Source organism: Vanessa cardui, chromosome 9, assembly GCF_905220365.1.
Source record: "Vanessa cardui chromosome 9, ilVanCard2.1, whole genome shotgun sequence".
NCBI classification, from domain to species: domain Eukaryota; kingdom Metazoa; phylum Arthropoda; class Insecta; order Lepidoptera; family Nymphalidae; genus Vanessa; species Vanessa cardui.
Genome location: NC_061131.1, coordinates 10,222,839 through 10,238,705, shown reverse-complemented (window position 1 = coordinate 10,238,705; position 15,867 = coordinate 10,222,839). Strand labels below are relative to the sequence as shown.

Genomic DNA, 15,867 nt, shown 5'->3' with positions numbered 1-15,867 from the left:
AAAGACTGTTTCATACGACGTTACAAAAGAAGTGAAATAGATTGTTATTGTGCCACGCTTTCTTAATATAATTTAAAGTATTTTGTTGTTAATTAGATGAATTACAAACTCTTAAATCAAGTTTATTTTTTAAATCAAGATCAACTAATCGCGATATTTACTCTTTATTGCTGCGCACATCCAAAGGCAATAAATAAATAGTTACAATAAATTATTGTACACTAATTAGAATTCAAATGCATAAAAAATAATTAAAATATAATAATAAAATTAAATTATAAATAATAGCATACACAGATAATTTTATTTTTTAAGATTACACATTAAGGAACATTAACACTTTTGAATAAATTAAAATTAATTTAGAAATGTAATATTTCACACCTACGGATTTATCTGTAAATTTATGTGCTTTATTGAACTTGGCCTTTGTTACATGTTTTTGTTTGTTACCTACATGTCACAAGTTTCAAAGTGGACAAAATTATTTTATTACTATATCTGTGGATCCTCCCTATTTACTTTTATTCTCCAACATACTCCAAATGCTTTATGGTCAGTATTTAAACCTCAAAAAAATTTTTTTTTATTTATCTGTGCTCATCGTCGTTTTGCTGGGTGCGTTTGCTATCGTACGTTGTAATTATGAATCTTTTCATTAGTTTTATTGAGTAATATAAATTGCGTTCGTCTTTTATGACAAGTTAAAAAGTGGTAGAAGTGAAATCCTTAGCGGGATATTGACCAATGCTGCTGTATACTGAATATGGCTGACGAAAGACTAGTGGTCCTGAATCGTTGTGACAACTTAGGATTTGGATTTTCTTTACTCGGCGAAGCCGGTTTGCCACATATTATTTACGAAATCGAAGAAAATTCTCCTGCAGCTCGTAGTGGTGAGGTAAGGCACCAATTATATTTTAAATAAGAGTAAAAAAATAATCAATGAATTAAGTACCATAAGTTACTTACAAGTACATTTCTGTTTTAAAATGTATTTGTTTTGCTTGTTTTCTTTATTTCATAGCATTAGCTTATCAAAAAAATAATTAATCTTATTATCCTTTGCTGGGGAAATACAGAAATATCCAAATAAATTGAATTATTATATTTGTTATTTATTATTAATATAAACAATTATTGTGCATACATTGAAAAATAAGATTCTATATATCTTAGCAGGGTTTTTTTTGTTAGTAATTATTTTGTGTCGATAGCAATATGGTTCTGCCATTAATTATTTTTTAATGTATTCATTTTAATTGACATTTGTTTTATAAAATTTAAAATTGATATAAATTCATTAATGAAATATAACTCATAAAGTGATTAGTGTCACCACTAAGTATTTTAATCACTTTCAACATTATGCTTTAGCATTTCTAAAGAACTCTTTACAAATTGATTTTATGATGTTTGAAACAAGTATCCGCATTGTTTTTTTTTATAAAAAAAAATTAGTTAGTAGTATAAATAAACCTTAATCCTCAGCCTTATATTACTTGAATTGAAATGTATGTAGTGTATGACATTCATTTATCATAAAACTTGAACAGTCATTTAAAATACTTTGTAATAAAACTATAAATCACTTGCATAGCTCGATATTGTTGCTGTTACTTAGTAATATTCATCAATATTTAGATAAATTAATTCTCTATTAAAAGAAAACTAAGTGACATAATATGAAAAATCAAAAAAGTAAGCTAAAATTAAATAATAGAATTATTTTGGAATAAATAAAATAAACACGAAAAAATTGCATATAATAATGAACAAAAAATACCTGTATAAATAATCTGTTATAAAAGTAAGTTAATGAATTTGAATTATACCTAAAAGTTATATCAACAACAACAGCCTGTAAGTTTCACACTGCTGGGCTAAGGCCTCTCCTCCTCTGCCTTTGAGGAGAAGGTTTGGAACATATTCAAAGTTTGTATGTAACATTACATTTATATATCTTTAAAATCTAAAATATACTTTTTTTTTAATTTTACAATATTTTTGTGTTGGTTCATATGAATATGATTTCTTTCATTTTATCAAAAGAAGAACTTACCAAAAAACAAAACAAACAATTTTGTTAAAACCTTTTTCAATATTCTACTATTACCATTTTATGGCTTTTTAAGCTTAAGCTAATTTGTATTTATTTGCCATAGACAGAGCAGCGTAGGAACTATCTGGAACCTCTTTATTTAACATCCAAGTCACAATAGTGTGACCTTGCCTTCTTCCTAACCAATCCTATATTATAACTGAAGAGTAATCTCAGAAAAACCAATTCTATTTTTATTGATCTTATTGGGGATTGTTTACGAGATATTATTATGTACATCTAACTAAGACATCAAGGAAACCAACAAGGCAATTATGAATGTATAGGGTTACAACAAGTTTTTTTATAAACTATTTGTCCGATATATTTCCAATTTGTTGTTTTGAAACAAAGTATGTATTGTTTACAATGCTTTTTTTAACTTGTCATATTGAATAGTAAACTTAAAATAATAACAATATTGCTCCTTATCATCATGGTAAAAATATGATGTAACAGTTATTCACAGTAAATTGCCTCTGTTCAATTTGAATATGAAATATTTGCACCAATTAAAAAGTATTGAGTTTGAAAATTGACTTGATGTAATGTGACGGTTAGTCACATTGCAGCTCAAGGCAAACATGTTTAAGTCACATATGCAGATAACTCTTATAGAGATTAAATTAGATAACTTACATTTACTTATTTACATACTTACTTGTTTATTATTTCATGTTAAAATATTTAAGTTATTTCTGACATTCAGGATTTATTATATGAAGTGATATTGAAGTAACTGTTTTTGGTTATGTCGTTTTGTTGTTAACCATGAAATGAAACCTTAAATGTCATATGTAATGTATGCAATATTATAATATTGAACATAAATAACAATCTCCTTACTACTGTCAATGTGTACTGGTTTATTTCTATTTTGGAAAGAAATCAAGGCTGAACATATATCAAATAAATTCATTGGTTCTATGTTAGTAATTGATTGTGATTGATAGCACCATTCCGAGACGACTATATTTTATGTGAATAATGTCTCGATTGATATAAAATACGCATTGGATATAATACCACATTATGTATAACTATTAATATATTGCGACTTTGCACGGATACAATATAAAATTCGTCCCTTGGTTATATTTGGAATTGAATCAGTATTACGCGGAATCAAATAAAGCTTATCAGTTATGTACGCTATTTATATCAAAGTTCCGACGTATATGTGTTTTCATATTTATGTATCACAATTTTAGTAGCATTAATTAGTTACGAAATTCCCGCGGGATAGGATAAAAAGTGGTGTTATGCTTTCATAATTCTAGGTATTTATAACAAATTAAGCAAATGTAAAATAGTGATGAAATATCGCTAATATATAAAAATTGTATTAATAGTTTATATTTGAATTTAATTATAAAAAATCAATTACTTTTCAAATACAAATGGTATGACACAATAAATTTATAAATGTTTAGATTTAAGTTGAGGTCAGCGCCATAAAGTATCATTTAATTAGGTAACATTAAATATTAAACACAGAGACAGGCACGTAGATGTCGAGACGTTCGTATGACGCACGTCTCCAGTCCCGTATATATGCGAAAATTAATTTTACCCATAGCGATACCAGACAGTCATTTTGTGTATATTTAATGTGTTATTTTCGATGAATAAACTACGTTATGATCCAGTTAATTCAAAGCAATAACTCATACTCATAATGTACTCGATGGTACATCGTATCTGATACATTATTTAGATTTTCAATTATTGCTTAAAGAATTTCATTAAATATTATGTCGGGTACCTGGTTAACGCCTTTAAAAAACTGTCTGCAACGAAACCACTATAAAATTCCAGAGAATAATATCTCCAGATTTGGGACTCAACCCGTTATTGATTTACGCACACGGCTTCAAAATACTAAAATGCTTAATCGAAATAAGCTTGCATGTAACTATATATATATTTACGGCTAAAATAGTTATTAAAAATATTAAATATGCCTATATATTTACAGTTGAATAAGTATGTCATAACATGATTTATACAGACAGAGCCTTTAGTTTTTAAGGACTTTTGGAACTTGCACCAAACCGCTCCACTGCGGTTAGGTTTACATGTGGCAGAATTACATCCGACACATGCGACCTGTATTCTCATGATCTTATTCTCTTCAACGACCGCTGAGCACGAGATCAATTAAAAACAAACTAAACTCGTGAAAACTGAGTGGTGCTTTCCGAGACTTAGATCGGAAAACTTTTAAGATCCACACGTTATAATATCTATCACACGATAATCTCGATGTGTTAAACACAACTTTAAAGGGAGAGAGGCAAGATATATATAGATAGATACCTGTTGTTTGTTTTAAATATCGTCGTTTAAGGGATCAAAAATTTATAATATTAAATAAAATTTCAATGCAATTTTCAGAGAACTGTTTCACCCCATCGTAGAACAATGACGGCTTTACAATTCTGTAAAATGCAAGTCATAGCACTGCCTCTCAAAAAACCTGAAATGGTTTTTAAGTCGTAAGCACTGAACGACTGATGTGATAACTTTTAAATTACATGGATATAAAAGAAAGCATTTCATGCATATGTAATCATTAGACATGTTCTGAAACCTTTGTTCTGCGCCTTCAGTAACGATATATTTAAGATTTGTTTACAAGATAATACATGCCAAGTTTAAAGTCATCGCAGCTTCTTGTATAAATTTAGATTTCAACAAGAATTTATAATATTTATACCGTTTGAAATTATAGAAAATTCAGTGTAACTTTTACTATGATTGGAAACATCCAAAGAAGGTTTAAAAAAAAATTACCAGTTTTTTTAAACTATTATTTTAGCTTTGATTTCCTCTTAAATCGTCTATTTCAATTGTTTTATTCAAGCATTCAATGTACATACTTCCTACTTAGTGTGCCAGATATGATTGTGTCATTTGTTTTTGTTTACTATGAAATCTTTGGATGAATGACTTAAAGGTAATTTAATCATATATATTTATGAAAAAAAACAAAACAAAATAGTATGTATAATTATGTAATAACATTCTGACTAGTATTCTTGATGTCGTCAAGAAATCGATCTCTTACTACTTGTGAAATTGGAACAAACCACTTGGAAGATGGTCTGAATGTAATACATAAAAGTTTTTCTCTTTTCCGTCTATATTTAGTTCATCCAATTGGCCGTTCAATTTTATTTTCAAATACTGACTTATAAATAAACCAGCATCGTATAAATTTGTTTACTAATGAGAGTCGCTTATATCATTATTCTATCTTATAAACATGGGATCTTAATATTTCGTAAGTGTTATTGCTCTAACACTTACGACACTATATGGATTAAAATATCTTTAAATACGCTTCAGTACAAAATGAAATAATAACACACTCAAAGTCATACTCTTCCATTCCATATATCAATGCGTTTTCTTTTGTTTTGTTAAGTCCATGTCTAGAGTACGATAGTTAGAAAGGCGAATCCGGTTTTGGAGCGCAAAAAAATAATGCAAGCTTTCGTATACCCGCCGCCCGTATCGCCTTATCGCGACAAACGTACGCGTCGGGCTTTCGATTTTCCAATAACTCATTAGTTGTGTCAATCATGCGAGCCGATGTCAAGCATAAACCGGATTATCACAACTCTTTGATCGTAATCGCCGTCATTAAATGTATAGCCAGCTGGTTCATTCATTAATAAAAGATATGCGTGAGAATTATTTACAATGCTTATTTCTGATCACAATTTTATCTAATTAAAAATACTAACAAAATTAATCAAAGAAAATATAGTAATGTTAAATCACCAAAACAACAACCAAATTGTTTTTTAAATTGTTAAAGTGTTATTATATTTTTCAAGCTCTGAACAACTGGAAACTTAAGAGAGAACTGGGTTAAAAAACTCAAAATATAAATTTTAAAAGTTAGCAAACAAAAGTTTGTCTGTTGATTTAAATTATTATTTGTTCGCTAGCCAAATATTTGCAATTGTAATATTGTTTACGTCGTATTTTATATAAATATATTGACAAAACTATGTTATATAGAGCGGTAAAAAAAAACAAATTGATATTAGGTATAAATTACATATATCTAAAAAGACGCCATTTTGTTTTCATTATTTACATTGTTTTAAGATTAAAAAAAAAGTCTGTGTTACGATTTTACGCTGTTATATAAAAATTGCTGCAAAAAAAGCCACAGGGACATATTTTTTCTAGCCCTTTAAGTGAGCTGAAACGAGTCTTAGATTTTTCTCTTCCGGCTTACGGTAAAATGTAACGAATACGGTTCTACTAAAACAGAAAACCTCACGTTGAAGGTGAACTTTTAAAAAATGCTAAGAACAAAAAGAATAATACTCTCGCATATTAATTGCAATTGTAATAAAAACAGCATCCTATCTCAAGTGTCAGGCAGAAGCGGATATTAATATACAGGTCGATGATTTCCTGGCACTGCATTCTTAAAGGAAATAGATCTTTGTTTCTTATAAAAAGCAACATCTCTCGAATACGCAAATTTATTAGATTTTATGAATAATATTTCTAAAAATACGCTTAATATTGTGATATATTTATTATAATCACACTTGCAATATTGAATTATGTCGATGTTTATTTGTGAAATTTAATATCGAGTGATGACTTGAATTTTCAAAACAAGCTTCTACGATAAACAAGTTTAACGTTCGAACATGGAAAACATTGTAATGCATTGTCTTAGCAGTTACGTAGTAAAGCACTGCAATGAATACAAAAGCGGCAATACGTACAATTCGATGGCACGGCAATATTAAGGATTCGACCTGACCTATATCCCGTTGTAAATAATCCTTATCCTATTAACCTTCCTCATTCCCGCGTAATGTGAAGATTCCTACAATTTCGGACCCAACTTGTCTTTTCTTTCTATTTTCAAGAGTCTTGAAAATACATAATGTAATATTTTTGGGTGTGTTATTGATATTGAATTTGCTCCAGTTATCCAAACAGTAGATACTTTGTAGGACTATCTTAAAAATCAACTTACTGTGTAACGCTATTTTATTGCGTGTGTCCTTTAAACCTTGTCATTATAAAAGTCGACTTTCTTACGAAACAAGTCGTATACTATCATTTCACTTTACATTATTATGAAACGAAGGTTTGTAAAAGTACTTGAAATTGATGACAATGATGAAGTGCGGGCCATAAAAATTCTATTAAGTAATGATTACTGTATTATTAACAAATATGTACTTCTAACATAGAACACATTGATCTTTGCACTATATCTATGATATAATGTTAAGCACCCAAGAGTTTGAAAATTATTCTAGTGGTCTGTTTATGGATGACCTGTAATATGCTCAACTCAGGTTCTGCGGGCTTTATGAAATTAACAAGGAGGAAGCTCTAACGCCTAACAGTGCGTAGGCTTTGACTGGATGCACGGTGCATGGGCGTAGAAAATGGTAGGCGTTATATAACTTCGCTTCTACATATCGTTTTGTCGTTGTTTGTGAGCAACTTATTTTGTTCCACGGCTGGCATTCAAGCAATCATAATATGAAACTTATGTCAACAACTTCGTAATATACACCGTAATGGGCCACTCAGAGACCGTACGTAGATATAATCACGGTACGTAAACAAAAGTATTATCAATTATAACCATTTATACGTTCTAGTTACATATCAAGTACTACGCAATTTTTCTTACAGGTGATTCATGATCGGATAGATTTTTTCTTCGTCTATTCCCAAGAATTATTATTACATAAATGAGTCAAGCAAAGCTTAGAAAGCCTAAGTTGAATAAAAATATTGACTCAAATCCTATTTCTTACTTATGAAAGCAGTTTTATTTGTGATTGGAATATACTCCAAAGGCATGAATATTTTTGTCGTAATTTCTATTTCTATGTTTATATTTAACAATGATCGTTATTATCTACGCCATACACTAAGTGCGTAAATTAGCTATCACCAAAAAAAAAAAACAAACAAACTCATGAGATAATTACGTTAATCATAAAAAAATTAACTAAAGTTATTTTTAATAAGTAATATTAAACAATTACGATAAAACGATTTTAAGATGTTTATTTTACTTGAAATCTTGTTAATAGTATAAAAAGGCCTTGTACTAATGCTAGGAGTTACTGCAAGATATTTTAATAAATGAGTGAAAAAAAAGTTATAACTTTACTTAAAACTATTTGGGAATAAAACCTCCAAGACGATTAATTAAATTTATATGAAACTCAATGGTTGACACAAGAGCGCTCCTTTGATAGTTAAAATAATAGTACTGTTAAATAAATAATTATATTATTAAAGTGAATACAATCAAACGATAAGACAGCAACTATTCACCCATGATATAATCGCTATGAAAGTGAACTTTATCGTTTAATCTAGTACCAGGTCTTATAGGGTGTATTATACAAAACTTTACGAACCTATATATTTTAACATTAATGCAATGCCTTATGCATCATCATTAAAATATCCATTATGACACTCAAGTGAGAAATACGAGCCCATACTTGCGGTCATAGACAATATCTCTGTTGACATGTTTATGTTAAGAATTCATTGCATTTTACGAAAAGTAATCCCTTTAATAATTCATCTAGTATACAATAAACGATGTGATACTATTCTACACTTATATTATAAATGCGAAAGTAGCTCTGTCTGTTACGCTTTCACACCTAAAGCACTGAACCGATTTTGATGAAATTTTGTACGAAATAAGCTTGAGCCGTTAGAATTGTACTTACTTTTTTAAATCAACCTTCTAGGAGTGGTAATTTTGGGTATTAAGAGTTATGCAAGTTCATCAATTTTGAAGATAATTATGTAAAAATGGGGATGCAAGCTAAGAAAACGCCATACCGCGCTGCTTTACCCGCGTTCGCTAGCTGTATGTTCCGTTTTACAATAATACACTAATATTACAAAAATATGACCGTTAGTAGATCTAAAAAAACTGCAGACTTCATATCTATAGGTATTCTATAGTAAATAAGCCACAGTGACGGATTTGTCAAGTAAAAGTTGTAAAATTTCACTAATTAATACAGAAATAACTTCAATTGAAAAGTCAGAAGTGCGTACCGTGAGATCAAACTTTTGGGATGCAGTCCGACAGTTTCATCACTAGATAATTGCTGCTTCTCAATATTGTAAAAATATTTCATATATTTTTAATATTATAATAACAATAACTTAACTTAAAAGATACCATCGATTTCGTAGTATTTTTGTCACAAACTGAATGCTTTGCTTGCGAAATGGGTTCTTAATCAGTCGTAATTATTAGAACAACTACTACTGATTGAGAACCCATGATGCTTAAATGCCTAATAACTTTTAACGTGATTATATAGGCCGATATAACATACTAGTTCCCGCCTGACAGGCAGAGGGCAGGATAGATATTTTCATTATAAAAACGAGTAAATTAAGTGTGAATAAAGAAAAATATAAAATTTTGTATTTTAGAATTAAACTATTAAACTGTATGGTTTTAGTACAGTTATGTTTAAAACTATTAAAATTAATATTCAAATACATTTTTCAAAAACAAGCAATGCTGTTGATCTTATTGAAGTTTCTTCGCCTGGTGAGAATCCTGAACATAGAATCGGGTCATGCTGACCATAAAAATGCATTGTCATCAGAACTAAGTCAATATGTATAATGTCAAGTAGGATAAGTAGTTCTAAAAATGATACGATTTACAATGAAAAGGGATACTTCGACCACACTTTAAGTCTATGAATGATATATTTTCCTTAGAAATATTTTCATTAATAAAACCAGTTATAGTAGAGCATTGCGCGCCAATGATTCGGATTTCAAATATGGGATTCAAAAGTGATAAACATAGTAATAAGTTGAATGACTTAGTCACCATGGTTAGTAGTAAAGAAAAATCACCACAGGCAAAGTTAGAAACTTAATAGACTGTGACTATAAATGTTATAATGACCTGTTGCCGCCTCTACTACTTACGTGCTCTATAACTTATTCTTGCCTCTTGTATGATTTGTTATTTAATAATTTAAAGTCAAGTTCATGTCATACAGATTGCTCTTAATTTTTTTATTGGATGACACATATCCGACCTTTCAGAAAATGATTGTCAATATCAAGGAAAAGCTCTTCGCACCGCCTCTGCTTTGAGTTCACCCTTAACGAGGCCAGGTGGGCAGTAGCCAGCTAATTCCTATTTCCTGCTCCCTTATATAGCAGTTGATTTAATTTATCTCCTAAGCTCGCTCCATTAGCGCTCCCTCGTTTGATAACAGTTGACGGCGACGGGCGCGGCAAACGCTCGTGTTGGCTCGGCGTTCACTACGCTCCCGCAATTTCGATGCAATAAGTTATCTCTGAGAAGATTTTTTGTTCTCCTCGCATCGTTGGAGCCATACCAGATCTGGAACCATACTCGACATCACTATATTTATCTGCATCTGGTTCTTAACGTTTAAGACTAGTTGTGAAATGTTAGTGAGTGAATCATTGAAACCAAGAGGAAGTGACGATACGGACTGTTGTCCTTAGTGAAGTTGAGTGAATTTTTGTTAAGTTACGTCCTACTTGTAAAGAAAGCTGTTTCTCGTGGCCTAGTGCGGTATAATTATATACACAAAACATACTATGACTGCAAAATGTAATATTAATATCGCCAGCGAGCCCGTCTGTGATGGCAGAAATTCAAAGTAAGTTGGCTCTGAATATAGTATGAGCACTCAGTTTTAAACTATTTCAATTTTACAACGCATACAGACCGTACCCTATACAATAAAATTATTCTTTGTTTAAAAGTCATGTATGATTATATATCCGGTAAAGCTATAACGTCTGTTATCTCTGTAATAGGAATTATGAGTTACTACAATCATTTGTTTAGTTAATTGATATAATAACATATCACAAATTCCTACTGTTCACCGTACAATGCTCTAAGTACCACCGACTCGTTATAATCAACTGCTTACTTAAGTTTATTTTATTTATCCAAACGCTAGAATTGTAAATTAAATTAGGTATATTCTTATACAAGTTTTTGTGATAAGCAGATATTTGGTAAAATTTTATATTAATGATTAAGACCCAGACTTCTTTAAAAACCAGACCCGGCTTTAATTTGATTGATCTTTATCTTATTGATAATATTTTTTAATTTGCTACTAGTAATAAGTGAATAGTAAGTGAATACTTGGGCTATTATTATTATACGATGAATTAAAAATTAGACGAACGGTAACGCTTAATTTAAATTGTAACTGTAATTAATTAAAGCTATTAAGGAGTGTATCAAAACAATCGGTGAAATTATTTGGCATATGTCCAGGTGTTTATTGTAATAAGAAGTGCCAGTAGTCGGTCATTCTAAATATAAGTAAAATACTACCGGTTTTTAACCGGTAACAGAGAGGCTCTCTGTTATTCCCGTATGTTTGTATGTGCGTGTTTTTTTTTCGATCGATTCTTTTACCGGAGTAGTCTACAGCTTCTGGGACGTTTTTAGTAAACAAAACATTGGTGTGCCAGATTTTTATCGATACATCTATAGATATATTATAAGTGATTTAATTAATTCATTACAATAATAACTCAATGTGTATGTAAGGATATAGATACGGTCATATATGCTTAATAAAAGAGATTTATGTAGAATATTTTGTATACGTCAAAGTGAATTTAAAGTTGAAAAGATTTAAGAATTTTTAACCTAGAGCAAGCGCCAAAAACGGTTTACGGTACTGTTGATTCAACGTATGAGTCTTCGGGTTATTGCCATTCATATAATTCTTTTAGCAGTAAATATAACATTATTTGACTTTATATATTGCAGTGTGCGTCCAAACAATAATAAAATAATTATCTTAAGATAAAATGACAATAGTTCAAAACGTATTTAAGTTTTACAATATTTCTGTTGTCAAGTATTAATAAGTCATTACTTCATGGGCCTGATAAAGGAACATGCTTCTAAAAATATTTGGTTGCTTTATTAAACTAGATACATTAATAAATGATTAATTTATGTTTTGAAAGTTATATACTGTATCTCTTATTTATTTTAAATATTTTTACTATTGAAAAACTTTCATAATTTTTGTACGCTTACTAAAAAAAATATATCTCGTAATCTTCCAATTAAAAATCTTTCCTAGAATTCTATCGGCTTTACTTATAAAAGTTGCTTAGGGGTAATTATTTAAACGATTATTTGTCTCTTTCTTTAGACTGTGAATTCAATGATAACAGAAAGAGATAATACAATGTTTGACAAATAGTTCGCTAAAGAACATTTATAAGCAAGTCTTTATACCGATTTTGATCTGTAATAAGATTTCAACGTCGCTTCGTCGCAAAGTCGAAGTTTTCGTATCGGAATGAATTAATGGAATCGCGTGTTTAATTACAGGTTGAAGCGGGAGACGTATTGCTCAAGGTTAATGGGACTGATGTGAACCGGTTCACAACCCGAGAAGGTAAGGAATTTGCCATTTATCACACATGACACTTATATCTCCAAAACATGCCCAACGATGATAACTGGTCGAAAATAATTGACGTTGTCGTCGAGCCGTTTTGTTTCTACTAACGTACTATATGATACATGGCTTATTTTTAACTCTTTGATAGTATATAAAGCATTAAAAATATATATCCATCAAATAACAGGTTTTTATTACGTCTTAACACGTGTAAAAATTGACATGCAGTTAAAAGTCGTAAAAGACAATGTATTCGACAATAACCGATGTGGAACATAGTTACTCTTCAGAATAAGACGCTGACTTCCGCTGAGATAGTAAAAGTTATATCCATTAGTCTCGTGTTATATTTACACGGGTTTTAATACTTAATAATATACCGAGATAACATTCACATTCGTTTTCTTATATGATAGACACGAGATAAAACAAACAATTCTCAAATGATAAAATACCTCATTAACAATGATACGTAATTTTTCCGCATTTAAAGATATATTTCACATGTGATATTGTTTGTCCGCGAGTTTGCCCGCTCGGTATCTGGAAGTTAGTAACGTTAATGCAATGATCGCGTTATGGCCGCCTCTCGGCCCGCACTCCGCACTCCGCACTCCGCACCCGACACGCAATCGTATAATTCACACTTAACACTTACTCCGCGGGTTAATCCACTTCTGACTCGAACGATTTTATGACTAAACTTATTTACTTTTATTTATTTCACAAAAGACATTTCGCCTTTGTGGAAAAATAGTAAATTTCGTTCCGACGATAGTAATCAAGATTTTATCAATAAAACTCCTCAACTCCACAAACAAGTCCTTAGTTTTGTTAAAATTGTCCATTTCAACATCTTGTCTCGATGTAATTTGTCACAAATGCGATAGAAAAGTTGAGATTGTAAACGTCGTCGCTTGAAGTATTTTATTTTGTTTCAGTTCTAAAATGCTTGCGACTATCGTCGGATCCCGTCACTTTACGGTTAAAGAAGGGTGAGTGTATCAGTCAAAACATCCAATGAAATGCTTGTTAAATGTATATTCGGCTGAACTATGGCATTTAATACGAGCCTTGCGGTTTCCACTAATAAAATTCGTATATCCCCGAGTGGATCGGTTGAATTTACGAAATAAGTCGCAACAAATAAGAGTGGCGATACGCCGAGTAAATTTATAGCTGACTCTCGGGATTCGACCTGGAGTGCCCTTACCCACGAATATCTAATAATGCAATAAAGCTTCGTGTATGGACTGAAACTGATATTAAATATGTTTCCGAGGTTACTCTAATAAATAAGAAAAACTATTAACTAAACCGCATTCGAGATGTATGCATTTGTGGAAGTGAGTCATTACCGACACATGTAAGGCAATATCTATTATGCATTCGAATAATTTTAAAAATGCAACTTAATAGAGTTAGTTTTAAAATAAATGAGGCTACCCTTTGCTCCATCCGCATTATCTCCTGATATCATAACTATGTTGCAGACCCACAGATCAAAGCGAACGTGAGGCGCTATCTGTCCGCCGCCGCAGAGCGTCGCACTAGCGGGCCCCAGCGCACGAAACACGATAAGTGAGTTCTTTATTTTATGCTAATTGAATTATTTCGCAGGTATTTTAAATACTACGACTGATAGCGCCCGTGATTGGGTGATTATTCATGTTTACGTTTTGTTTCTGTGACAGTTGAGAGTCGCGTGAATGTATCATGTCGAATTCTAAATATTGGATGTAAGTTCTTAGGAAATGTAGTCTTTGATTTAAATAAAACTAATTATAACGGATGAATCGCGTATATTAATTATGTTTACCCGTGACCACGAACACTGCAAAGTGCTCGAAACGTCGGGATGTTTAAAAATAATTAATATACGCGATTCATCCGTTATAATTAGTTTTATTTAAATGTGTAATAATCGCGAAAATTTAAGACAACAGTCTTTGATTTGTCTCTCGTGATAGATTTTCGGCACGTTAATCTTTGTTTATTATATCAACAATATTGAATCGTTCCTAAAAAATGAAATTGTTACATTTTTTTATCATTTTTGTGAGATAGTTTGCGGTAGCGAAAAGAAAAGCCGAACGTACGTTAGCCGAATATTCGTCAACACTAATTTTTTATTTGACACGTCTTCCGTCGGATACCCTCAGGTCTTATATTTAGCCGCACCTCGCCGTGGGTGTAATCGAATACCGACCCTCCTAAAGTTTGACAGCTGATATCCGACTGCGATAAGCGATAGCCCGTGCCATATGTGTCGCAGACGGGTCACCCTCGCCCCTACACTTTTAACGAGTAGCGTACCTATGTAGGAAATATCTGTACTCGCCCGAAAGTGTCGACACTATACATTAAGGAAATGATTGGGAAGAAAACATCGATCATTCATTCTATCAAAGAATTTAGATTTCTAACACAAAAAAGATTTCAAAACAATATCTACATTAATGTTATAAATATGGAAGTAACTCTATCTCTCTTTCTGTCGCTCTTTCACGACCGAACCGCTGAAACGAATTTGATAAAATTTGGTATGAAGCAAACTTGAACTCCAAGAAAGGGTACTTTTTTACCTAACACATGACAACTAACACCCAAAACGCGAGCGAAGAGTACTAGTAGTTGATAATGTAACAATGACATGTATGGTACTAAATCGCTTTTATTTCGACGCAAATGAAGCGCTTATCATTTTTCGTTTACAATAACAATGAATTTTTGAATTGTACGAGAACTAAGACCGGTCACATATGACTCACGGCAAACAAGCGGCACGATTGTTTCGGCGAGTGTAACAATTATTCGCAATAATCTGTATAAAAATGTTATATTTCGCTATGAATGAAATTTCATTTAGGCTTGCGAGTCTGCGGGACAGTGATAGCAATTAATAAAACCGCTGACCCGGTTACTGTAATGAATCTATGAAATGGAAGATTCATGTGCACAAAGCTGCGTCGCGAACTCTTTGAAGCGATCAAATATTTAAAATTAACGGTTGTACATTCGACGTGCTTGTAGTTCTAATTCCAAGTATTCTCGTCGCCCTATATTTTGATCGGATTCTTGCAATAAAACTTTAATGATATTCGATGGCTACCTTATAGAATGCCGAGCATCTAGACAGACGGGCGTTTTTATGACCTTATGTACCTGTGTCTGTACAAAGAAGCCTAATTCATCCTTCAAGCAATTTTAGCAAAACCATCCGTCTCTGCCTAAAGTTCGATTAATTTTTACCTGTGTGTGTTAGGTTTTAATATT

At 31.3% G+C, this 15,867-nt stretch overlaps 1 protein-coding gene across 9 annotated transcripts in view; it reads left to right on the top strand.

Moving 5' to 3' along the window:
- Window positions 1–534: 534 nt before the first annotated feature.
- Window positions 535–15,867, top strand: part of LOC124532514 (PH and SEC7 domain-containing protein) — a 29,198-nt gene continuing 13,865 nt past the window's right edge. For 3 of the 9 annotated variants that reach the window (XM_047107434.1, XM_047107433.1, XM_047107432.1), the window contains exons 1-4: window positions 577–901; window positions 12,519–12,585; window positions 13,533–13,586; window positions 14,085–14,172. In XM_047107434.1, the coding sequence (XP_046963390.1) occupies window positions 767–901; window positions 12,519–12,585; window positions 13,533–13,586; window positions 14,085–14,172 (344 nt within the window). In that variant the 5' untranslated portion in view covers window positions 577–766. Of the gene's footprint in view, window positions 556–575; window positions 902–10,384; window positions 10,804–12,518; window positions 12,586–13,532; window positions 13,587–14,084; window positions 14,173–15,867 lie in introns of those variants that run through there. The other 6 variants (XM_047107436.1, XM_047107431.1, XM_047107438.1 and 3 more) reach the window with 6 other exon arrangements.